A 24,652-nucleotide genomic window follows, 5' to 3' on the forward strand; every position below is an offset into this window, starting at 1 on the left:
AAAAAAAAAAAAAAAAAAAAAAAAAAAAAATAACCAGGCGTTGTGGCGGGCACCTGTAGTCCCAGCTACTCCGGAGGCTGAGGCAGGAGAATGGCATGAACCCGGGATGCGGAGCTTGCAGTGAGCCGACATTGCGCCACTGCACTCCAGCCTGGGCGATAGAGCTAGACTCTGTCTCATAAATAAATAAATAAACAAACAAACAAATAAAGTAAAATGAAATAAAATTTATTACTCATTTTTCAAGTAGCACTGATTCTGTAAGAATTGACCAGATTTAAAAAACATGATTTCCAAAAGCAAAATCAGGTCTTTTGAAAAAGTGTTCTGTTGTTTGACATGTTAAAGTTTCAGCATTTTGATAAGTTTAAATTCGAAAGGGAAATTCAATCATGTGTAGCATTATTGGTAAAACTGTGAAAAAAACTTTCAAGGATGTTATGTTCATTCTGTAAAAACAAATGTCAAAAACGTTTATCTATTTATAAATAGTGGTTAGAAGTATACAGCGTTGCCGAGGCGGGCGGGTGGATCACGAGATCAGGAAATCGAGACCATCCTGGCTAAAACGGTAAAACTCCGTCTCTACTAAAAATACAAAAAATTAGCCGGGCGCGGTGGCGGGCGCCTGTTGACCCAGCTACTCAGGAGGCTGAGGCAGGAGAATGACGTGAACCCGGGAGGTGGGGCTTGCAGTGAGACGAGATCGCAGCACGCACTCCAGCCTGGGCAACAGAGTGAGACTCCGTCTCAAAAAAAAAAAAAGTACACAACGTTTTCACATCATTTTATTTATTTTTTGTTATGAGTCTTATGCTTAGACAAGTCAAAAGGGGAATAGGAATGAAAGGCCTGGTAAAGAAAGATATAAACCAATAAGTTTTAGAAAATAAATATATGTACAAAAGTGCCTTCTGGTTCTAAGAATCATATGACATGCAGTGTTTGAGATGTTCATCTACATCTTAAAATAAATTCATCATTTGAGTTCTGCAGTCTATAGCATCTCTAGAACTTCACAAAACTTCTTTGAGAAAAAAAAAAAAGCTCCTCAAGACAGTTTTAAAAACAATATAATACAGGTTTTACTTACTCAAGACAATCCAGTGTTCCTATCCAGAAAGAGGGCTGAGACCCATTAACTTCGAAGAGCTAAATTGTAGTGAAGTTGTTTAAAACCATCCACTCTTTCTTAATTCAACTGCAAATTCAGTATTGTATTACAAACAAGACCACTTAATAAACAACGCTGCAAGCACACAAAGGTTATTAGTAACTAAGTCTTTCGAAATCACTATCTGTTACTGAGAAAAGCAAACCTAGTGAAAAATAACCCATTACAATTTCAAATACCAGAGGCTGGGAGAGTAAGTAAAAGACAAGCACTTCCCTGACCGGACACTAGAGAGCGCTCTGAATCGCAAGTTCCTATAGATGGAGTAAGAGTAAAGAACCCGCCAGCTTATACATACATCGTCCATTTCTCACCAGGCGCGTGCAGGGACGGCCTCAGTAGGAGGTTCAATCTTACCACTAAGCTGGCCAGACAACTCCTGAGTTCTGTTCATGCATTACAGTTTCGTGACGTGTTTCCCTCTTCAAGCAGATACCCACTTCAAAAGAAATGTTAAAGTAGGGCTAACAAAAAAAGCTATTCAGTCTAAAAGGGAGCTTGGAGGCAGAGGCAGTGGTGAGCCAGTTCACTCTAAATCTGTCAGCAGCATTTTACAAAACAGAAAGGAACTGACTAAATCACAACATGACTCGGAACTGACGTCAATGTGCAGCTCGCTTGGAGTTTAACTTTTCCACTTCCCCTGCTGAAACACGATTCCAGGAAATGTAATGACATGAGCCCTTTGAACTCAATTAGCTGAACAGACCATTTTAAAAACAGGAGGAAAGAAACAAGTAGGCACACAAATATCCGTAACACGCGGGTTTTTCCTATTCTGTTTGGAGCTGCATTTGCCCACAGTAACGAAATCAGAACGTGAACAGTATATACTGTATGTTTAACCTGTGGCTAGATTGAATTTGCAACAGGTTGCAGATGAAGTAACAGCTTATTTCAGTAGGGCAGAATGGTGTGCACACGAAAGAGAGACGCAGAGATGGAGGGGAGGAAGAGAGGGGAAGAGGGGAGGAGGGGAGGAGGAGAGGAGGGGAAGGGGGAGGAGGGGAGGGAGGACAGAGGGAGGAAGAGAGGATTAGTGCCTCGGTCAAGCAGGCAATAGAATATTAAGCAGAGAAACAATCACACTAAGATGCCCTAACAAAGCGAGCTGAATATATATAGATGTGTATTTCAAAAAAGTCTTACACCTAAGTGACTAGGAGAGTAACACTTTCTGAAACACTCAGATGTTCCTGAATACTTCTTAAACTTCAAAACAATCTGCAGAATTAACTGAAACCCCTCTTTAACATTCTTACCTGTGTCATCTCCAGTTACAGCCATAATGGGCTTCTGCAGACAGAACTGTCTTGTTTCCTCTACCACAGTTCAACATAAAGTGTTCCAAATTAGCAAGCATGTGCAGGATAAGCAGGAGGACTGACATCACAATGACATCACTAGCCTATCACTGCCATCAATTTGCTTTGTCACAGGCGAGCTCACTGAAACCCCAGCCCTATAAAAACTCTTCCTGTAATAAACCATCTTAATGCTCTTGTTTCTCATTTTTACATAGAAATCTGTTTGAGGTGGGCTCTGGCAAAATAGGAATAATAATAATAATAATGTCTCTTTTAGCACTAAAAGTTACATGATTGTATCTTACAGGGCTACTTCTTTATTATTGTTGTGTCCAAGGTTTCTAGGTAAACATAGTGAGAATAAACGCTATATATTTTCCTAACTTATAGGAGGAAAAAAACACTTGGAGATTTAAACTTTGGGGATTAAAAAAAAAAAAAAAAACAACACACTGATTATCAGCAAAGAAATACCATATTTCATAGTCACTTCTAAACTCACCAAGAAATATCCAGCCACCTGTGTTTACTTAACACATTTTTATTTGCTGAGCTATTTGCTACACCATCAAAAAATCCAACTCTTCCTAAGGTGATACAGAATTTGCTACTTTCACTTGAAGGGAGTAGATAATGAAATTTTTAAAATTCACTGTGCCAGTGGAGCAAGTATTATGTAGTATTCCCCCATAACTACTAGACTGAATCACATGAACTTGCTGATATTTGACCTTTTGGCCCACAAAAATAGCAGTTTCATGTTGATTCAATCTAATACATTGTTTTACCAGATTAAACCCCCCTGAAAAGACTTTTGTGATTTTTTAAAATTCATAAATAAATCAAAATTACTATTTATACATTTTTTATGCCAAATTTTATTTGGATCACCTAATGAAGGCTCAGCACATAGAAAGCTGGATCATTATAGAAAATTCAGTGATTATAAGGTTAGACACAAAAATGGGCAAATGTTCAACCGTAGAACAGACCATAGCCTGGAAAAAAATTATTGGCATTTCCACTGCAAAAAAATAAGTGACATGCCACTGAGACCTTTTGTCTTTTTTTTTTTTTTTTTTTTTTTGAGACAAAGTCTCGCTATTCTCCCCTAGGCTGGAGTGCAAAGGTGCGGTCTTGGCTCACTGCAACCTCCGCCTCCCGGGTTCAAATGATTCTCCTGCCTCAGCCTCCCGAGTAGCTGGGATTACAGGTGCCCACCACGCCTGGCTAATTTTTATATTTTTAGTAGAGACGGGGTTTCACCACATTAGCCAGGCTGGTCTCGAACTCCTGACTTCAGGTGATCCGCCCACCTCAGCCTCCCAAAGTGCTGGGATTACAGGCGTGAGACACTGCGCCTGGCCGACCTTTTGTTTTTATCAGTGAGTTGTACAAAGCCCTTTCCCCTTGTATGATTAGAATTCAATCCAGCCTTATGTCAATGAAAGGACATCCCACCACATTTTGGCTGTATTTAATCATCTTCCAGTAAAGGTAAGGACTTTACACCTCAGATGCTCAGTAGGTAAAGTTTCAGGGGGTGTCCACGTTTCTAGTAATTCTCCAGGATACCTGACAAGGGGGCTAGGGTTTCAATTCAGCTGAAGATATATTGGCTGAGTAAGAAAGCCTGGATGGTCACCTAGACCTAGACATCAACCCCAATCTGGGGCTCCAGCAGGGACTCTTTGCTGTCCCAGCCACACCTGAGGGTTTGGGTCCAAGAATGCTATTAGGAAATTTTATTTCAAATTTCAGAAAATCAGTAAGAAATTGATTTTTACGTCAGCATTTCTTTAAATTGGCACATAGATGCTCAATAAATACTGGTGTGAAAAAAAAGTCAAGGAAGGAAAGAAAGAAGGGAAATGGGTTGCTTAGTTGATTACTGCTCTTTTAGTAAAGTTTTAATATATTCCCTGGACCAGTTAATCTCACATGGAACAAATCACACATGGAACAAATCACATTTTCAGAGGAAGAATATTTCACTTTCATTTGGTAAATGCTTACTGAACATTTATCACATGCCAAGGTCTGTGCTAGGTATTTGTCCAAATAGAACTTACCATCTACCAAGACACACAGAGCCACAATACAACATGATGTGTGCCCAAGGAAGTACAGCAGGAACTCACAGGGGGTTGCCTAAGCCAGATGTGGAGGATAGGCAAGGATTCCTGGAGGAAGAATCATTTAAGGTGAAACACGAGTAGGGCATACAATCAGGGAAAGTACTCTTATCAGGCAATCAGTATGTGTGAAGAAGGCCCTGGAGGGAGAGAGCCTATTCCAGGAAATGAAATAAAGAGCTGTATTACAGAAGAGGGAGAAATGGAGAGGTAGGCAGCTATTAAAGAAAGCAAGGCTTTGATTAAGCAAAGATTTGGGCCACATGAAAGATTTGGGGCTTTGTCTAAACAGGTCACAGACATTTATGCATGCTTTTGTGAGGATGCTATAGACTGAATGTTTGTATCCCTGCCCAATTTCCTCTGTTGAAATCCTAACTTCCAATGCAATAGTATTTGGAGGTGGGACCTCTGAGAGGTGATAAGGTCATGACGGTGACACCCTTGTGAACAGGATTAATGCCCTTATAAAAAAGACCCCAGATGCCAGGTGCCGGTGGTTTACGCCTGTGATTGTAGCACTATGGGAGGCCGAGATGGGCGGATTACCTGAAGTCAGGAGTTTGAGACCCAGACTGGCCAACATGGTGTAACCCCGTCTCTACTAAAAATACAAAAATTAGTTGGGCGTGGTGGTACATGCCTGTAATCCCAGCTACTCGGGAAGCCAAGGCAGGAGAAATGCTTGAGCCCAGGAGACAGAGGTTGCAGTGAGCTGAGATCACACCACTGCGTTCCAACTACTGCATTCCAGCTTGGCCAACAGAGTGAGCCTCTGTCTCAAAAAAAAAAAAAAGAAGAAGAAAAGAAAAGAAAAGAGAAACAGTGCAATGCAGTAATGGAGATGTTGGGGGCAAGAAGCTGCTGTTTTTAAGAAGCATCAGTGGCTCCCAGAATCACTGTGAGGAATTAAGAGTCTAGCTGAATTTTCAGGAACAATTCCCAAAAACTGAGCCAAGAAAGGAGCTGCTGCCTCTGGCATGATTAGGAAGATCAGAAAGCTATTCCACAATAGCCAGCTTCTAGTGGCTGCTGGAGACTGCAGCCCACAGGGGTAGCCTGGGTCAGAGGGACAGCACCCAGGCCAGGGCCAGGACAGAGGGGTGTGGAGTGGCAGAAGCATGTATGGCTCAGCCAGGGAGAAGAATCTACACAGTAACTTTGAGTGGAGACTGGGGAGAATATGAGACAACATCCAGGTTTCTGGCATCAAGCACCAGGTGGGATAGTAGTGGTTGGTCACTGAAGATAGGAACAGCGGGTTTCAGGGATTTGTATCAGAGGTACGTGTGGGCCATCTAAGGAACCAGCTGGAGTCAGGACATAGTCACAGTGAACTGAAGCCAGGGTGGGAGGGAGTCCTTCAGGGAGGGAGCTCAGCAGGAAGAGGGTGGGGGAGCGAGCGTGAAAATCACTGAAACACTCAGGACAGCGGCAGGGGAAGCTTCGCCCAGCAACGACACTGACAGAGAAGCAGCAGAGAGAGAAGAGCAAGGAGGACACAGTCTCAGGAAGCGGAGGAAGCAGAAGTTGACAGTGTTAAATACTGCTGAGGCATCAGCCAAGACAGGCACTGAGAATCCACAAAGAAGCTGACACAGCCCTTCAGTGAGATGAAGGGAGAAGGCAGGCAGGCAACACTGCCACCAAGTTCAGGAAGACAAGAATGCCCACTGGCCTTGCTGCGTTTAAACTGGAGCTCCTGGCCATGATTATTTAAGGAAAAGAAAAAAAGAAAAGAGGAATAAAGATTGGAAGGAAGGAAATAAAACATCACTATTTGTATAAACATTCACATAGGATCACAAACCGATTCACAAAGAATCAGTAAATTATTAGAATTAGAGTTTAGCAAAGTTAATAGATAAAAGATCAACTTAAAATAATCTGTATTTCTCTACACCAGCAACAATGAGAAAATACAATAAAAAATAAGGTACCATTGTAACGGCAACAAAACCCATAAAGTATTTAGGAACCAACTGAAGAAAGAATATGCAAGACCTCCATGAAGAAAAATGTTCAACTGTTAAAAGAAGTATAATGAGATCCGAATAAACAAGACATTCTATGGTTTGGGATAGGTCAATTTAACATTATGCAGCTGTCCCTAAATGAAATGCAGTCTGTAATCCCAGCACTTTGGGAGGCCGAGGCGGGCGGATCATGAGGTCAGGAGATCCAGACCATCCTGGCTAACACAGTGAAATCCCGTCTCTACTAAAAATACAAAAAAATTAGTTGGGTGTGGTGGCGGGTGCCTGGAGTCCCAGCTACTCAGGAGGCTGAGGCAGGAGAATGGCGTGAACCCGGGAGGCAGAGCTTGCAGTGAGCGGAGATTGCGCCACTGCACTCCAGCCTGAGCAACAGAGCAAGACTGTCTCAAAAAACAAAACAAAACAAAATTAATGCAGTCTCATCATTGGTTTTATTATTATTACTACTACTACTTAGAAACTCAAACTTATTTCAAATGCATATGAAAGAATAATAGGGCACAAAAAGCTAACCCTCCATTCAAACTGAGAAAAAAGACAAGGGGAACTTGTTCTATGAGATAACAAACGCGTATGACGCTGGCATTCAGAAAAAGATGAATCAGACAGAAGACGGGCCAGATCCACGTGCACAAGCAAACCTACTGTCTAATTAAGGCTTCCCCATACACCAGTGAGGAAACAACAAACTCTTGGGAATGGCTCCATATAAGTTAAAAATGAATTCCCACCAAATACTATATACAGAAGTGAAGTCCAGATACATTAAAGACATAAATGTGAAAGGTAAAACCATAAAGCAAATAGAAAAAAAATGTGGAAAAATATCTTTGTGACTTGTGAAGTAATTTTTTTCTTTTTTTAGATGGAGTCTCGCACTCTCGCCCAGGCTGGAGTGCAGTGGCACCATCTCTGCTCACTGCAAGCTCCGCCTGCTGGGTTCACGCCATTCTCCTGCCTCAGCCTCCCGAGTAGCTGGGACTACAGGCGCCTGTCACCACGCTCAGCTAATTTTTTGTATCACGAGGATCACAAGCGCAGGAGATCAAGGCCATCCTGGCTAACACAATGAAACCCTGTCTCTACTAAAAATACAAAAAAAATTAGCTGGGCATGGTGGCGGGCGCCTATAGTCCCAGCTACTCGGGAAGCTGAGGCAGGAGATTGGCGTGAACCCGGGAAGGCAGAGGTTGCAGTGAGCCGAGCTCGCACTGCTGCACTCCAGCCTGGGCGACAGAGTAAGACTCCATCTCAAAAATAAATAAATAAAATAAACAAATAAATTTTTTAAAAAAAGTGCTAAATCCTGAATCCTAAGCAAATGGACCAAAAGGAACAGAATTCAATTAAAACACAGGAGTTTTGAAAGCTATATTAAATACATCTATTATAGTTATCATAAGCACAACTGAATTAAATTAAAATAATGTATATCACAAATCCAGGTGAAATAGTTGAAATCTCAGGTAACCCTAAAAGCTTAGGGCTACATGTCAACTTTTATTTCATTACTGACAGCTTCCATAAGAACTAGAATGGATACCTCAGAATTCAAACATACTAAGAACCATCAAAAAAACAAACAAAAAACAAAAAAACCCAAAGTCAGCATTTGTTTTGAAATGAGTTACCTAGAAATTAGACTTGAAAGTAACAGCTGGGGAAAAACCCAAATTTGGGGCATCATAGCCTGAATACTTAAATTGTCACAGATTAGGTAATATAAATCTATTAGGTACAACATTTGCAACCCCCAAATGAAGGATATTTACTTAATTTAAAAATTCATTCATGTGGCCGGGCATGGTGGCTCATGCCTGTAATCCCAGCATTTTAGGAGGCTGAGGCCTTCACTTGAGGTCAGGAGTTCGAGACCAGCCTGCCCAATGTGATGAAACCCCGTCTCTACTAAAAATACAGAAATTAGCCAGGTGTGGTGGCACATGTCTGTAATTCCAGATCCTTGGGAAGCTGAGGCAGAAGAATCGCTTGAACCCAGGAGGCAGAGGTTGCAGTGAGCCGAGATCACACCATTGCACTCCAGCCTGGGCGCCAGAGCGAGAGTCCATCTCAAAAACAAAACAAAACAAAACAAAAAATTCATTCATGTTTCTCTCTCTCTTTTTCTATCATGCTACTCTGAATTGGGCCTTTCTCCAGAGCAAGTAAAACCTGCTAAAAGGTGAAAAATGATAAAACTTAATTTGCTGTTTAATGTATTAAAATATTTCTTCTGTAAGCGTTTTTAAGTGCGTCCCAACCCCCCCTCCATCTACCTTTGATATATTTCAGAAAACTACAAAATCACCACTCAATGGTGTGATATAGTAATCCATAGGTATTCTAAATGTATTAGATTAATAAAATATACCTTGAACAACAACCTGGCTGCCTGGGACAAAGAACTGCTGTGTGCCATCAGCTGATTGTGCTGCGTACTGTACAATTGTAGCACCTGGTGGAGGAGCTCCTGAATTTGTCATTGTTAATGCCTGCAGTCCCTGAACACCATCAGATCCTGGGTTAGAAATCTGGATTGTTCCACCTTGGGCTATAGCAACTTAACAGAAAAAGAAAAGAAATATTAGAGAATTTCAAGATTTATTTTTAATAATCCCCTACTGGAAGAATATACTCTGGGTCTATTTATTACCATTGCTTCTTTCTCAGGTTACCCTTATTTTCTATGCTGAATTCGTCATGGGACAATACCCTAGGAAAAGCTTATAAACACCTGAAAATAACTGTTTGAGATTCACAGAGCCCATGGAGTGTTCCTACTCCTTAGCATCCAGCTAACTACATTACTCAAGAGGAAGAGTGGAGAAGCAGACAGGGAGAGTCCAGCCTCCTGGTCTTCTCCATTCTCTCAGATGTTTTTCCTTACAAACACCATTCTTCTACCATTTAAAATTCCCACTTAAGGCCAGGTGTGGTGGCTCACACCTGTGATCCCAGCACTTTGGGAGGACAAGGCAGGAGGGCTGCTTGAGCCCAGGAGTTCGAGGCCAGGCTGGGCAACATAGGGAGACCCTGTCTCTAAAAAAAGGAAAGAAAAGAGAAAAATTCCCATTTAATATTACAATTAAAATGAATTTGTACCTTCATTCAGCTAACTACTTTTCTAATTTGTCATCGAAAGAAAGTAGTTTTTAAGAAATATATAGGCCAGGTGCAGTGGCTCACGCCTGTAATCTCAGCACTTTGGGAGGCCAAGGTGGTCAGATCACCTGAGGTCAGGAGTTTGAGACCAGCCTGATCAACACAGTGAAACCCCATCTCTACTAAAGATACAAAAATCAGCCAGGCGTGGTGGCAGGCGCCTGTAGTCCCAGTTACTCGGGAGGCTGAGACAGAAGAATCACTTGAACCCGGGAGGTGGAGGTTGCAGTGAGCTGAGATCGTGGCACTGCACTCCAGCCTGGGCAACAGAAACTCCGTTACAAAAGAAAAAAAAAAAGAAATACATACATACAATTATATATATGTTATATATATAACCAAAGTATTTTTATATATATTTATATATTAAAAATTATATATGTAATTATATGTGTCATATATGATTATATATTTATATATAAATTTATATAAAAATATTTTGGTTACAAAGCTTAAGTCTAGAAAAGTGTAACCGTTGCCATTTTGTCTATGTCAGGAGAATCCCGAAATATAAAATGTCAAGTTGAAAAGGTCCTTAAAAAGTAACTCTTACTAAAAGGATTTGTGCTACAATATTTATCTCTACCAAGTGTCTCAAATAACTACAGCTAATGGCAACAAATATGAGGTAGATTCCCTTTAAATACTGAGATTTGCCAGTCATGTTTAAAAGCTGACATATTAATTGACTTGAAGCTTCCAAAGAATAACTGATCAAATGTTTTGTTTCAAAATTTCACTCTAGGGGGTGGGGAAAAAAAAAATTCACTCTAATAGACAAGTATTATTTAAAATATCTGAAAGGTCTGTATATTTTAACATAAAGATTCCAACTGCATGTTTTAAATAGTAGGTATTAAATGGTACCAGAGGTTATGCTTTTTAAAAAATCACATATAAACTAGCTAACTAGGCTTTACAACAAAGATTTTAAAAACACATCACCAGAATAACATGACATCTATACATCAATACATGCCTTACAGTAGCATAAAGTAGTGTTTAAAATATACTCTGAATACTTTCAAGTCATTTCCAAACGTTTTTAATAGCATGTAGGCAAAAAAGCACTTAGGTAATAACCTTAGATAGGACAAACCTATGAGAATTATGGAAAGAGTAACAACAACAAATTTTCACTTCTTTCACCTAGGGTGCCAGTGTCTACACAGGAAGACAGATTAACATTTTTAAAAAGATTTCCACATGCTGCGTTCTCTGTGTTTTATTTCACTGACAGGCCAGTGTGGCAGAAACTGAGGAGTCAGTTACACGATGTCAACAGAGCTGAGGCTGAGATACCCTGATGTAACAGCACTTTATCTGGCTCATCTAGAGCGGTATTTTCTGTACTTACTTTAAAAACAGGATATTTTTACATCATGGCTTTCCAAAGATTTCACGACTCTCAGGATTCAGCCCTCACAGTAAAAGGGTTGGAGGGAGATCTAACTTCTTATAAGTATGAAAATGTCAAAAGACACTGCTTTCTTGGCCCTTCGTGGCTAGACATGAGTAAATTTTGTATGTTGTCATATATTTCAATGTGTATTTTTCAGTCGATAATTAGTTTGATGTCACAGAAATAGTGCTTTAGAAAGAACAGCCTAAGGTCAGGTAACCATGATGTGTTAAAAGTACAAAGCCTAGGCCGGGCACGGTGGCTCACATCTGCAATCCCAGCACTTTGGGAGGCCGAGGTGGGCAGATCACCTGAAGTCAGGAGTTCAAGACCAGCCTGACCAACATGGAGAAATCCCGTCTCTACTAAAAATACAAGAGATTAGCCAGGCATGGTGGTGCATGCCTGTAATCCCAGCTACTCGAGAGGCTGAGGGAGGAGAATCGCTTGAATCTGGGAGGCGGGGGTTGCGGTAAGCCGAGATCGCGCCATTGCACTCCAGCCTGGACAAGAGTGAAACTCTGTCTCAAAAAAAAAAAAAAGAAGGACAAAGCCTAGAACAGAGCAGCCATTCAATAAACAGAATGAATGAATGAATGAATGGCTATCATTTCCTCATGATAGATGGTATTATAAACAACTTAAGCCACCTGTGAATCTAGGAGAGTTAAATGAGGTATGGTTTCAAATTCCAATCATAGAACCTAGTTTTTCAACACCAATGTAATTATCAAGCTTTTAGATCAAGTCAATCTGAGGTGAGAGTAGCTCCCTCAGGGGTAAGAACCCCTAAACAGGTAGATAACAAAGATCTTTACTTTCTTTTTTCTCTTCTTTCTTTTTGATTTACTCATTTCCTTTTTTCTTTCAGTAATGTTTCCCCATAGTTTGATCAAAAAACTTTGTTTTCACAATATGAACATCAAGAATCTGCTTCTCATTTTATTTTCTGGTGAGGTCATATTAATTACATGTGGAAAACAAAAGCTAAACAAACACACACATACCCCTCACACACTGGCTCTAGCGAGAAAACATTTCTACTGATTAAGTCAGGCATGTTTAGCCTCATTTTCATTTTTTATACCAAAGGTGCTCTTGATTTTGTTATCAAATGACAGAGGACCTTCCCATTGAAAATGTTCTCTCTCATCTGAGAAGAAACAACATTTCCCAATGCCTCAGGATCCTGGAAATAGGTTTTATGTGGGCCTGTCCGTATTCAGAGATTTGAGGAGAAAATTGTTTAGGTTTCAAAATATTCAAGGATAGCATAACATGTGCTTTCAATAAACACAAATCAACAGAGTGAGAAAAAATGATGAAATTAACTGAATGAATTTAGACACATCTTCTATTTTAGCTATTTATTTAAGAGATGGGGGTCTTGCTATGTTGCCCAGGCTGGTCAAACTCCTAGACTCAAGCAATCCTTCTGCCTTGGCCTTCTGAGTAGCTGGGACTACAGGCACAAACCACTAAGCCTGGTGATGTTATATACTTCTTATTAATTAATTTATTCATTCATTTATTTTGAGATGGAGTTTCACTCTTCTCACCCAGGATGAAATACAATGGTGTGATCTCGGCTCACTGCTACCTCCACCTGCTGGGTTTGAGTGATTCTCCTGCCTCAGCCTACCGAGTAGCTGGGATTACAAGTGTGCGCCACCACACCCAGCTAATTTTGTATTTTTAGTAGAGACAGGGTTTCACCACGTTGGTCAGGCTGGACTCGAACGCCTGACCTCAGGTGATCCGCCCACCTTGGCCTCCCAAAGTGCTGGGATTACAGGCGTGAACCATCACGCCCAGCCCATGTTATATACTTCTAAACCTAAACTTATACACATGAGCTAATTAAAATGCATAAACATGTAAATGTTTATATTTAAAACCACTCTTGTTCCAAATTGCCATGCAAAGATTCATAAATGAAATCTCACTGCATTAACTTTAAAAAGAGCAGTAAACAGACCTTTGTTCCAATGAATTCTCAGGTTTAAATTCAGAGTGACCATAAGAGAGTACCTATGAGTACCTGTACCTTAAAAGCCAAGAGGCACATATAACAGAAAGACGACTAAATCATGCTTTAACAAGAATAGCAACACCAAAGTTTAAAAGCCAGAGTTATATTAAGTAGTGCCTTAAACATTTTTGAAACAGTTGCCCTAAAGAAATGTAAACATCACTATTAAGAACTGCAACTGGATTAACTTTCAAATGTGTAAGCCTATCATGTTCCAATTCCCTTTATGAAGAAGTTGAATTGGTGTTTATTTGTGAGCCTCCTGAGAAATCTGAATTCTTATAAGCAATCCACAAAGTTCACATTTTTCTTTTCATAATGGTGCAGTTTAGATCGATCCACTTACCTTTCGTGTATAAGAATTCCAGAAAGAGGAGTTAATAGAGACTCTAATAAGATTCCTAGTAAAACACAGTAGGCACAAGCAGAAACAGGGTCATTTACGGGAAAAAAAATTGAAGTCTTGGGTGATAGTCTCTAATTGGTACAGGAAGAAGTTGGGTATAGTAGGATGGGGGATTTAAGTAACCTTTGTTTCAAGAGAAAATTTAATGAATTAGGAAGCTTCAAACATTTTAATTTCCTCAGTTGCTTTTATAAATTCATTCATTTACTGCATATCTTAACTGCCTTATGCAGCAAGTAACATTCTTTGTTCATTCTAAGGCTCTCTCTCTCCTGCCATGTCTCAGGTATATGCTCCTGAGATAAAAGACTTTCTTTGACCAGCATCGCTCAACTGTTATGCAACACACCTATCACTAAGATCTGTACTTCCAGCGAGGATTCTGCAGGTAGAGCTCATTTACTTGGTGTTGTAATAATGGATCCCTGTCTATTTTATGCTAGTTTTCCTATTCCCCAGGGAGTAGCCTATTCTAACTTTCACTTCTTAGTTTTTGTGATAACAGTAAGTCAATATAATAAGGCCAACTTCTGCCAAGTATCTTTCAACTATGAAAAACGTAACTGCTTGTATATGGGAAAACTTGAATACACTTTATTTCTTCAACTTTGATATACATTTAGTTCTTTTAAACACCAGCTAACTCATTATTTCAAATTAAAAACAACTAATAAAATACTAATCTTGGAAAACAAGAAAAGCAAAGTTTGGGAGAAAGCCATCCATGGATAAAGCTGAAGAATTAAACCTAAAAAAAAATTTTTGTTTTTTTTTTTGAGACGGAGTCTCGCTCTGTCGGCCAGGCTGGAGTGCAGTGGCCGGATCTCAGCTCACTGCAAGCTCCGCGTCCCGGATTCAGGCCATTCTCCTGCCTCAGTCTCCCAAGTAGCTGGGACTATAGGCGCCCGCCACCTCGCCCGGCTAGGTTTTGTATTTTTTTAGTAGAGACGGGGTTTCACCGTTTTGGCCAGGATGCTCTCGATCTCCTGACCTCATGATCCGCCCGTCTCGGCCTCCCAAAGTGCTGAGATTACAGGCTTGAGCCACTGTGCCCGGCCTAAAAAATTTTTATAATAAAAGGTTATGAAAGAGCATTAAAAAAACCATTTACAGCTGAAAGGGAAGGAAAAAAAAATAGGAAAGTCTCCAGAAATTCTAGTAAAATAAATTCCTCTATTCTAAAAACCAAAGGACACTGGCAATTGTTTCCATTTCTAGACATTCTGCTACAACAGTAAAGCATTAATATCTGCTAAGTTAGTTCTATAAGAAATAAGATCAATAAAAATGGATGTTGTGTAAGTATATGTTTACCCTCCAATTAAACGTCTTCTAAAAAGTTTGAATATTGTTAGTATTCACTTATCAAAGAATTATCTACATAAATGTCACTAAATGTCCCCAAAATGCATTTTTAACAAAGGAAATTCACATTGTGTGAACCAATAAATGGCAATTTTTACCTGCAGACTATACACACAGAACTATAAATTCTTATCAAAATAATTTCTAGGATCATACCGTATAGGCTCAAATTAAGAAATCAAAGTAAGAAATAGTCCATGATTTCTTATGTGGCAAATACACAGATGTGTTTTTTTTGTTTGTTTGTTGTTTTGAGATAGAGTCTCACTCCACTGCCCAGGCTGGACAGTGCAGTGGTACAATCGTAACTCACTGCAGCCTCAAACTCCTGGGCTCAGGCAATCCTCCCACCTCAGCCTCCGGAGTAGCTGGGATGAGCGCATACCACCACGCCCTGCTAATTTTTAAAATTCTTTTGTAGAGACAGGGTCTCACTCTATTGCCCAGACTGGTCTCAAAGTCCTGGCCTCAAGCAACCCTCATGCCTAGACCTCCCAAAGTGCTGGGATTACAGGTGGGAGCCATCACACCTGGCCTGAGATCTAATTTCTAAAGATGCAGTTTTCTAGTTCTCAACCAGAATTCCTGACTCCGCTCCTCTCATCCCCCTACAGACACACAGAGTAAGGTTTAATGCCAGTCCCCTGCTGTGAGCAGGCACCAAGGACACAGGGAATGAAGCCATTGAGGCTGGTTGGAGGGAAAGTTCAATGAACATGAATGAGACAATGGTTCATCTAACTTAATTTCTCTGTTTCATGCCAATAGTAGCATGCCTTTTTCCCCCTACTTTTACCCGTTATCTCCTTTGTCTTCACAGGAACCCCAGAGTTTGGCAATTTAGTATTATTCCCACTTCAAAGACTAAAACCTGAGATATGAATTTAATAAACCTTCTTGCTCTGATCATTGAGTTTGCAAATGGCACAAAGATGGTTCCTTCCCCACATCCTCTCCAGCTTCAACCCCAAACGTTTTCATAATTTCAAATTTTCAGCTAATAATCTAGACAAGTTAACCCTACAGCATCTGCTTCCCTATCAACTTGTAAAGGAATCACTGTTTCTATCAGAAGTCCTAAGTAGCATTAGGACAAGCCAGAGAAATGTTACGATGACAGCATCTTAGTGGTCCCCAACACTTTGAGAAGTCTTAGTGTCATTTCAGCAGTCACTTCCAACCTTTTCCCTGTCATGACACAAACAGAGCATGATGATATGTGTACAGCCCACTGGGGTGAGCAGATGGAGCTGCTCAAGGCCAGGGCTGACCAGCCAGGAGGCACCAGCAGCTTCTGCCCAGCCCCTCTGGGGACAGAGGGACGAGGTACTCAGCACTCTCATAACCTGCGTGTTGTGCTGCAGAGGCTCACCAGCAGGCCTTGCACATTAGCATATGCAGTTTCATAGTTCTAAAACACACCAGAGATTCCCAGTGTGCCAGACAAAACAGCTGTAAACAAAAGAAGTAATAAAAAAGTGACAATGTAAACCTCAAGGTCTATTTCTTACAGATGATGGGGAGTTTTCTTTTGCTAACACTGACTGTGGACAAGTCTACTGGGTGCCCTGTAGAAGGTGTGAATATACTACACCCTGGATCTACTAGGTATCATGGTAGGAGTTTCCCTCAATTACCAACAGAAAATGTATTTAATAGTTTACTACTGCAAATCTACCAATGCTACAAGAAAAACTCTAAAAAGCTCCAAAAAAAATGACTATATAAAGTCTTCTCATATATTAAAAATTATAGCTTGTTTTAGTAGCCAGGACTTAAATTAAGACTTGAGATTTTTTTCCTTGGTATTGCTACTTTTTAAAGGAAAAACAAAGAATATATCTAAAATCTCCATACCTTAATTGGATAAACACGTTATTTAATATCACATATATTCCAGTACCTAAGTAGCTCTTTCTAAAGTCAGAAAACTAAAATCATGAGTCTCTTCGACAACATGACTGCTGTCAATATATTCAGTCAATTACTTTGAAGGCCTAGGGTAGCAGAGTTTACAAAACTCACTTTACTTCATATTATAATTACATGGGAAACTGATTTGGACAATTTCCGTGGACAATTTATACTCCAGAAAGGATAGGAATATCACATTATTCCAGTACCTAAGTGGCTAGCTTAGGATATGTGATATCCCTATCCTTTCTCCTCCTTTTTCTTTTCTTTCTAGCTCTTGGTTTTTACTATTTTTATGTATCAAACATTTTTCATTTGGGAAAAAACTAGTGCTTTAATCAGAGCTAAAAGCACAGAATTAACAGTCCATTAAAATGCACAAGACTGAATGTGAATGTATCTGTTTATTCAGAACTTTTGGTGTGTAAAATTTCAATTAAATTATCTATCCAATTGCTTCAGTTTAAAAACTTAAATCATTTTTCCATTCTCTTTTAGGAAAAACTGTAGCACAAATTAACAGAGAGTAGTGAAACATTGAAAACATACTTTAGAAAACTCTTAGATTAGTAAGTATAGTATGTAATTGTGGGTAACAAAAGCCAACAAGAATGAAATACAGACATTTATGTTTGCATGCATCATAAAGACAACAAAAACAATGTTTTACTAGAGATTAATATAAACATGTAAGTAGGAAAAATCCTCCCTTTATTTTTACTCCAAATTTTTCTTCTATATTCAGCAGTTAAAATTTTTACTTTTCAAAATTATATGATAGCTGTCAATACAAATATCTCACTTTTTAACATATACTTTCATTCTATGATACAGTTTAGGTATTGATGCACTTAAAAATGGAACAATTTAATGCCAAAACCTGAGTTGCTTCAACATAACTAGAGAAGACTTAAAGCTAGCACTGTATCATATCGAATTGCAGCATACATACTGTATTGCCCCGTGCTAGTCTGATATATGCTAGTTGGTACTGCCATGGTAGCAATGTTAGGCGGTGTTCCTTCTTCCTCTGATTTTTCTTCTTCAATCTTGGGAACACCAGGCACATCAGAGGACAGTTCATTCAGTATTTTCCTAAAATATAATTTAACAATGTAAGTCACTAAGATACATGAATGACTCTTAAAACAGAAAAGCTATAAAGGAAGAATTGATTTGATGAATAATTATTCTACCATTTTGGAAAAAGTATCTTTACAGTAGGAAACTTGGTTAACTTACCTATAAGAGGGTCTTCGTGAAAGGATTTCTCTACGTTTATGAGAATCAATTACACCTTCTGATTCTGCAGATTCATCTGTCTCTGCAATTGTTGCTACCTATAATACAAGATTTTCTGAAATGTATCATAAAATATATGTTCTTTTCCCTCATTCAAAAAATTAAGGCTAAGAGTCTGCGTGTGCAGCACTGAGCCAGGCACTGTGGAAGCAACCGAGCAATACAACACAGTGAATCTGCACTAAAGGAGTCTGGCTCAAGAAAGGAAGCGCAGACACAAACATTTCAGTTATAAAACAAATGTGTGTGGAAAGGAATGATACGGGTACTATATACTACAGAAATACAAGGGAAAGAGCGGTTGGGATGTCAAATGAGGCATTGCAGCAAAGAACAAAATGTAAAATACCCAAGACCTAAGCTCTCAACCTGAAAGTGCTCCTACGGATCCAGGAGGGAGCCAGCAAGGGGCCAAGGCAGAAGAGAGCTCCTGGATCACACTGCTGTCTCCACTCTCTCACAGCTGGCACTGGCGTGAGCTGGGTCTTCACATTAGCCATCAGATAGGACCAAGACAGAATACTTAAGTAGATAAGCAAGTCAGTAAGCAAGTCTGGGTAAAATTAGGATCTCTATTACAAGGAGTAAGTTAGGGTTTGGTGGTGGTAGGTCTTGAAGATCCAAATAAAGAATTTCTCCTTAAGAGAAAGATCAGAGTTTTAAGCATGATTTCATTTTTCAAGTCAAGTAATAATTCAGTGATATGATTATTAAAGAAGTCAGAAAACTAAAACAATGAATCTCTTCAACAACATGACCGCTTTCGATATATTCAGTCAATTATTAATACTTTGAGGGCCTAGGGTAGCAGAGTTTACAAAACTCACTTCATATTGTAAGTACATGGGAAACTGATTTGGATAAAATCAAAAGAGCTTATTAAAATGTCAACAATGCAAGCAAGAATATATACCTCCCAAAGTACACGGAGGTGTATATTCACCTTCACATATGACTCTGCATCTTTGCTCATGAACGCCCCACACATAAGCACACACACTCAATCAACAGAACTTACTGAAAAAAATGTTGTTGCCTCAGATAATCATATATCACCACCAAATATTAAGTATTCATCACTTTACACCAGGCTCTCACACATCTGTCATAGAATCATAACAACTCCCTTAGGTGAGGTAGGCTATTAATTTATCTAGTTTAGAAAAGGTGAAAATTAAAGTTCATGCAGAGGGATTAAGTATTCTAGGACAAGATCCACTGGCACCTCTTTCTACAAGGACAATTAAATCATTCACTTAACAAAATCCAAACAAAGCCTACTGAATGTAAGAGAATACTTTCTTTCAGCTGGGTGCTCTGGCTTACACCTGTAATCCAGCACTTTGGAAGACTGAGGCAAGAGGATCACTTGAGGCCAGGGGCTCAACACCAACCTGGGTAACATACTGAGAATTCTGTCTCTATTAAATAATAAAAATAATAGACAATACTTTCTTCCAATACCAGCCAGGTTAAAACCAAGTAGAAATATGTGGACCCCAATAAAAGGCATAAAACAAAGAAGAGGTTGGAAAGATTTTCTTGTTTTATAATTAGTGTCAGAAAGAGTTAGAAACTCTTGGAATCAGGGGCCATCACAGGAAAAAAAAATAATTATGAGAATTATTCTTACACTTTTGGGCAATAGAGGAGAAGATACCCATGCCACAAAGATAATCAAGCTTTTAACATATGTGAATTTGTCACGTCAGGTATCTTGTTGCCACTCTCATCGTTCTCCTGTGATAAACTACTTGAACACGCGGGAAAGGACTACACTATGTATATGTGTCTCCCTTTTCCTCACAGATTTTTTTTTTATCAATTAGGTTCAGATAATTTCAGCATTTAAAGGATAACAACTGACCTTAAAAAGGAACAGAAATAAATTCAGTAATTAAGATGCATACTTAAAAAAAATGCATACTTAATAATTTACATCTATTGATGGAAAAAATGTTTTACCTTCAAGAAATGTTAAGGGTAAAATACATCTCTAGATCTTAACCACAATAATAATTATATCTACAAAAGCCAAGGTTTAATCTGAGAGGGATACATCAATAAAATCATCTTATTAAGAATTATGTATACCGAATTTTAAATAAATTTGTATCTACCTACTAAGGTGATTATTCACGAAAACAGCATCAGTACTATAATCTTTATATTACTGTGTTTATCAGACATCTTCTCTGAAGAACCCTCAAAATATTTTTCACCACCCTTGGGGAGCGCCGCTAAATAAATCTCAGTTTGAACACAGAACAACAATGTGAAGAAGACATGAACTGCTCATCTGCAATTACTCAGTCCCCAAATTAAGAGCTGATAACAAAGCTGCAGCTCTGAAGTGAAACCTACGTACCTAGCAGGACACAGAGCGCCTTATGCAAGGAAAAGAGATTCCTCCAAATATCTAATAAAAAGATTTGCGCATAAAAGCTTCATAAAGAAAAATGATAAATGAATTAGTGAAAGAGGAAAAAAGTGGCTCAAGAAAGTAAAAGACAAACCACCCAGGAAGGAAGTTAAGCTGAACAGTGTGTATTTGTGGTGACTGAATAACCGATGGCTGTGGTGTCTGAATTACTCCCTGGACATGTATAGTTTGGCCCGAAGGTAACTGCACTAGAATTACAGCTGGGGAGCCTCTTCCGGTGCCTGATCCAGCTACAGAAACCTGCCAAAACGATCACCATCGAGGATTAAAGTTGGATCTTTTTTGTTATTGTTTTTGCTTATTTTTAAGTAATACCACTCACTAATATGGCTGCCCTACTTCTCTTTATCCTGCTCCTGAGAAATGACAAACCAGCTAGGATACTTACCATCGGGAGGTGGTTACTGTCCTGGAACAGTCATTTTCTGATGTGACAGATATTAAGGAACACATGCTCCTTATCACTTTTGGTGCCCATCCTTCGGTGGCTAAGAATGTTCCAAGCACGAAGTTCTAAAGCAGTTAAACTACCTCACTACGACCTCACGACTACTAACAGTGAAGCCTTTCTTAGGCCAGCATATAAACTATCCTCTCTAACTTCTTCAGAGAAATTGGAGATAGAACTTAAATACGGTTAATTTTTTTTTTTTTTTTTTTTTTTTGAGACAGAGTCTTGCTCTGCTGCCCAGGCTGGAGTACAGTGGCATGATCTTGGTTCCCTGCAAGCTCTGCCTCCTGGGTTCAAGCCATTATCCTGCCTCAGCCTCCTGAGTAGCTGGGACTACAGGCGCCCACCACCATGCTGGGCTGATTTTTTTATTTTTAGTAGAGACAGGGTTTCACCGTGTTAGCCAGGATGGTCTCGATCTCCTGATCTTGTTTTCTGCCCGCCTTGGTCTCCCAAAGTGCTGGGATTACAGGCATGAGCCACCACGCCTGGCCAGTGCATTATTTTTATTAAATCTGTGACATATGATATTCTAGTGTTACTCTAGATGTAAGCTGATGCTTTGTTTCTAGACTGATAAAAATCACAGTCACTGTTATGCCCTTATAACCACGAAAAAGGCATAGGCCGAAGAAATTCCAGGACCTTTCAAGCCCGTGGTGTCTCTGACCCAGAGAAAGCTCATGCCTTCAAGGCTGGTGAGGCCTCTGGACACTTTTCCTCTCCCTAGCTCAAGCATCCAGAGAGGCCAGAACTATCACTTAGCTTTGGGTAGCGATCAGTACAACAGCCATCTCTTCACTACTTCCCTGAGTTCCTTCAACAGAGATCCCTACTAGAAAGCACGATACTACCACTCCTCTAGACTCAAAACCTGCCAGGTTTTCTAATTAGTAAACAACTCTGTCCTATAGGCCAGCATAATTTCAGAAACTTTGACTCATTTTACTAAGATTCACTATTCATTATGACTTACTCAAGAGTCAAAGACCTTGGAAATAAGTCACCAGTGTCTATCATGTGCGGTAGTAGAACCACAGGATCTAAAACAATTTTTCAAGGAAGATTTTGTGTGTGACTTCACTTTGAGGAACACCAATGATTTCCAACTTATATTAATACCTGAAAAGAATTACTAAAAACTGGGTTTATAACAAATAACTAAGATTTATTTACAACATCATTCCCTTGGAAAACAAACTTCTCTGGCAATCCAAAAGTTAAAACATGTTTTATCCGTGTAAGAGAACCTAGGTGTTGAGCATTGTACTAGGTACACTAGTAGAAAGTAGAATAAAACTAGCACCTAAGAAACAATGGCACGCTGAATAGTATAGAACGAATTGCTCCACTTTAGAGGCCTTGAATATCTTAGGAGTACAGAATAGAAAGATCAGTATGGGCCCAAACAGTAAGTGAGGGCTTTGTGTAGGTGCCAGAGCATGAGTGAAGGCTTGATCTAAACCTAGATAACAGCTGGACAGACAGTGAGAAACCAGGACAGAGGCAACCAATACGTAGCCTACAGGGAAAATTCAGCTCACCTACCGCCAGAGTATTATCGTCCAGTTTAGATTCCGGGGAAAAGAAAAACATCATCCCATTATGGAACCAGTAGATTTAACAACTACAAGTTTTAAAACATTTAATTTATTCTACAAATGTTTCCAGCACAAAAGGCAACTCTGTATGAATTATAAAAAGGCAACCACCTCTATGGTGACTAACTCCCAAAAGATAACTCTTTCTCCTCACAACTAATTCTCAAATATTTTAGTCTCAGGGCATCTTTACACTCTTAAAAATTACTGATGACCTCAAAGAGCTTTTGTTTTGGCTGGTAAACACTTAATAACTAGATCTTAAGGAGGAGGAACACTGACTTGTGGTGTTTGCTCATTTCTGTGATGTAAATACTCCTACTATGACTGATTTCAAGCTGCCATTGGATGACATTGAACACAAAGCCGAATAAAGATTATACAATTGGTTTTCACTGGTACAAGCCAGCTGTGCACACCACTGGTTATATCTGTTGATATTTAACATATTGGAAATTAAAACAGAAATTTAAAAAATACTTAGTAACTCATTTTAAAATAATAAATATATGCTACCATAAATAACATTTTATGAAAAATGATTATATTTTCAAAAAAATGAGAAAAGTAGCACTGTTTTACATTTTTACAAATTATTTTAAGGTCAGATTTAACTGAAGACAGCTAGATTCTCGTATCTACTTCTACACTGAATCTGTTGCAATATGTTGCTTTAGTTGGCATGTAAAGAAAATCTGGGCCTCGCACAGACTCATGTTAGAAAAAGGGAGGAATATTATAATAGCTGCTGTAGAAAATCATGGATATTCTTCATCGATACACCAAAACTTGACAACTGGTTGTCTCTTAAGGGTTAATTGCAACGTACAATCTGAGACTGTATCAGTTACATTAAAATCCATTGATCTGTCTTGTACTTTGGATGAATCTTTTACCCACATAAGATTTTGTAACATCCTGAAGTATTCATTTGGAAAATACTGGCTCACTGAGTTCAGGAGATCTTCCAAATGTGGACGCATTTCATGACACACTATTATAAATCACATTTCATTAAAGTATAACCAGTTTGATCAGAAAACTATGAATATTGTCAAGCTCACAATGCAGATGCAGATTTTCCAAAATTCAAAGTTTTGCCTTAAAAGCTTGTGACAATACACACCATGAGTTGTTTCCCTTGAACTGACAAGCTCACTTCATTTGTTTTTGAGGAAATGTCTTCAAGTTTGAATAGCCATCATTTGGCAATTAGTCATTCTTCTGAAGAAAATGATGTTCTGTGGAAAAACAGGCAGCTAATTCATCTTGGCACTCAAGTAACACACGTGCTTTTCCTCAAGAACACCATGGGTCTTCAGGATGCAGCAGGGGTGCTTTCTGCAGCTGTCCCACTTCAGGACACAGAATATCAAAACAGCATGTACTCAGAGTCAGGGTTTAATGCAATGGTAATTTTTACTGCCTCATCAAAGGTATTCTTAAGTAAAATTGACTTAAAAAAAAAAACTGCAAGTGGATAGCAGTGAATATAGTGAATACTAATACAGTTTGTGTCACTGACTTAAGGTACCAACAATTTACCACTCCCCCACCACCATTGTTTTTGCACCATCAGTGCAGATATCAAAACAGAGAAAAAGAAAAATAACATCTTAGCATTACTGTAAAAATGGTTTTGACCTAGCAAGCCTCATGAAAGTGTCTCAGAGTCACCCCCAGGGTTCTGCACACGATACTTTGAAAACAGTTATTCCACTCTAATTTAGCCCCTACCATCCTGGCTTTCAGCTTAAAGAACTGCTCAGACAGGCTGAGATTTCAGGTCCAATAGAGCAGCAGAGACAAAATAAACATATCCAGTAACCCTGACAGAGCCTGTATGTCAGAAACTGGCAAAATAGAAATTATACTTTATAATTACATAAAACAAAAGAAAAAAAAAACACAAAGAGAAGACTTCATTGACCAGCTTCTATCCCATCAGTTCAGGAAATTGG

The 24,652-nt window shown here is 39.2% G+C and overlaps 1 protein-coding gene across 29 annotated transcripts in view; it reads right to left on the reverse strand.

Moving 5' to 3' along the window:
* CREM (cAMP responsive element modulator) overlaps window positions 1-24,652 on the reverse strand; it is an 87,312-nt gene that overhangs the window by 15,781 nt on the left and 46,879 nt on the right. For 8 of the 29 annotated variants that reach the window (XM_023218165.3, XM_023218164.3, XM_023218163.3 and 5 more), the window contains 3 exons: window positions 18,137-18,234; window positions 17,847-17,989; window positions 8,985-9,173 (listed from right to left, as the gene is read on the reverse strand). In XM_023218165.3, the coding sequence (XP_023073933.1) occupies window positions 8,985-9,173; window positions 17,847-17,989; window positions 18,137-18,234 (430 nt within the window). Of the gene's footprint in view, window positions 1-1,093; window positions 1,183-1,472; window positions 2,386-2,436; window positions 2,587-8,984; window positions 9,174-17,279; window positions 17,990-18,136; window positions 18,235-24,652 lie in introns of those variants that run through there. The other 21 variants (XM_023218171.3, XM_023218170.3, XM_023218169.3 and 18 more) reach the window with 15 other exon arrangements.

Source organism: Piliocolobus tephrosceles, chromosome 9 (genome assembly GCF_002776525.5).
Source record: "Piliocolobus tephrosceles isolate RC106 chromosome 9, ASM277652v3, whole genome shotgun sequence".
Lineage (NCBI taxonomy): Eukaryota > Metazoa > Chordata > Mammalia > Primates > Cercopithecidae > Piliocolobus > Piliocolobus tephrosceles.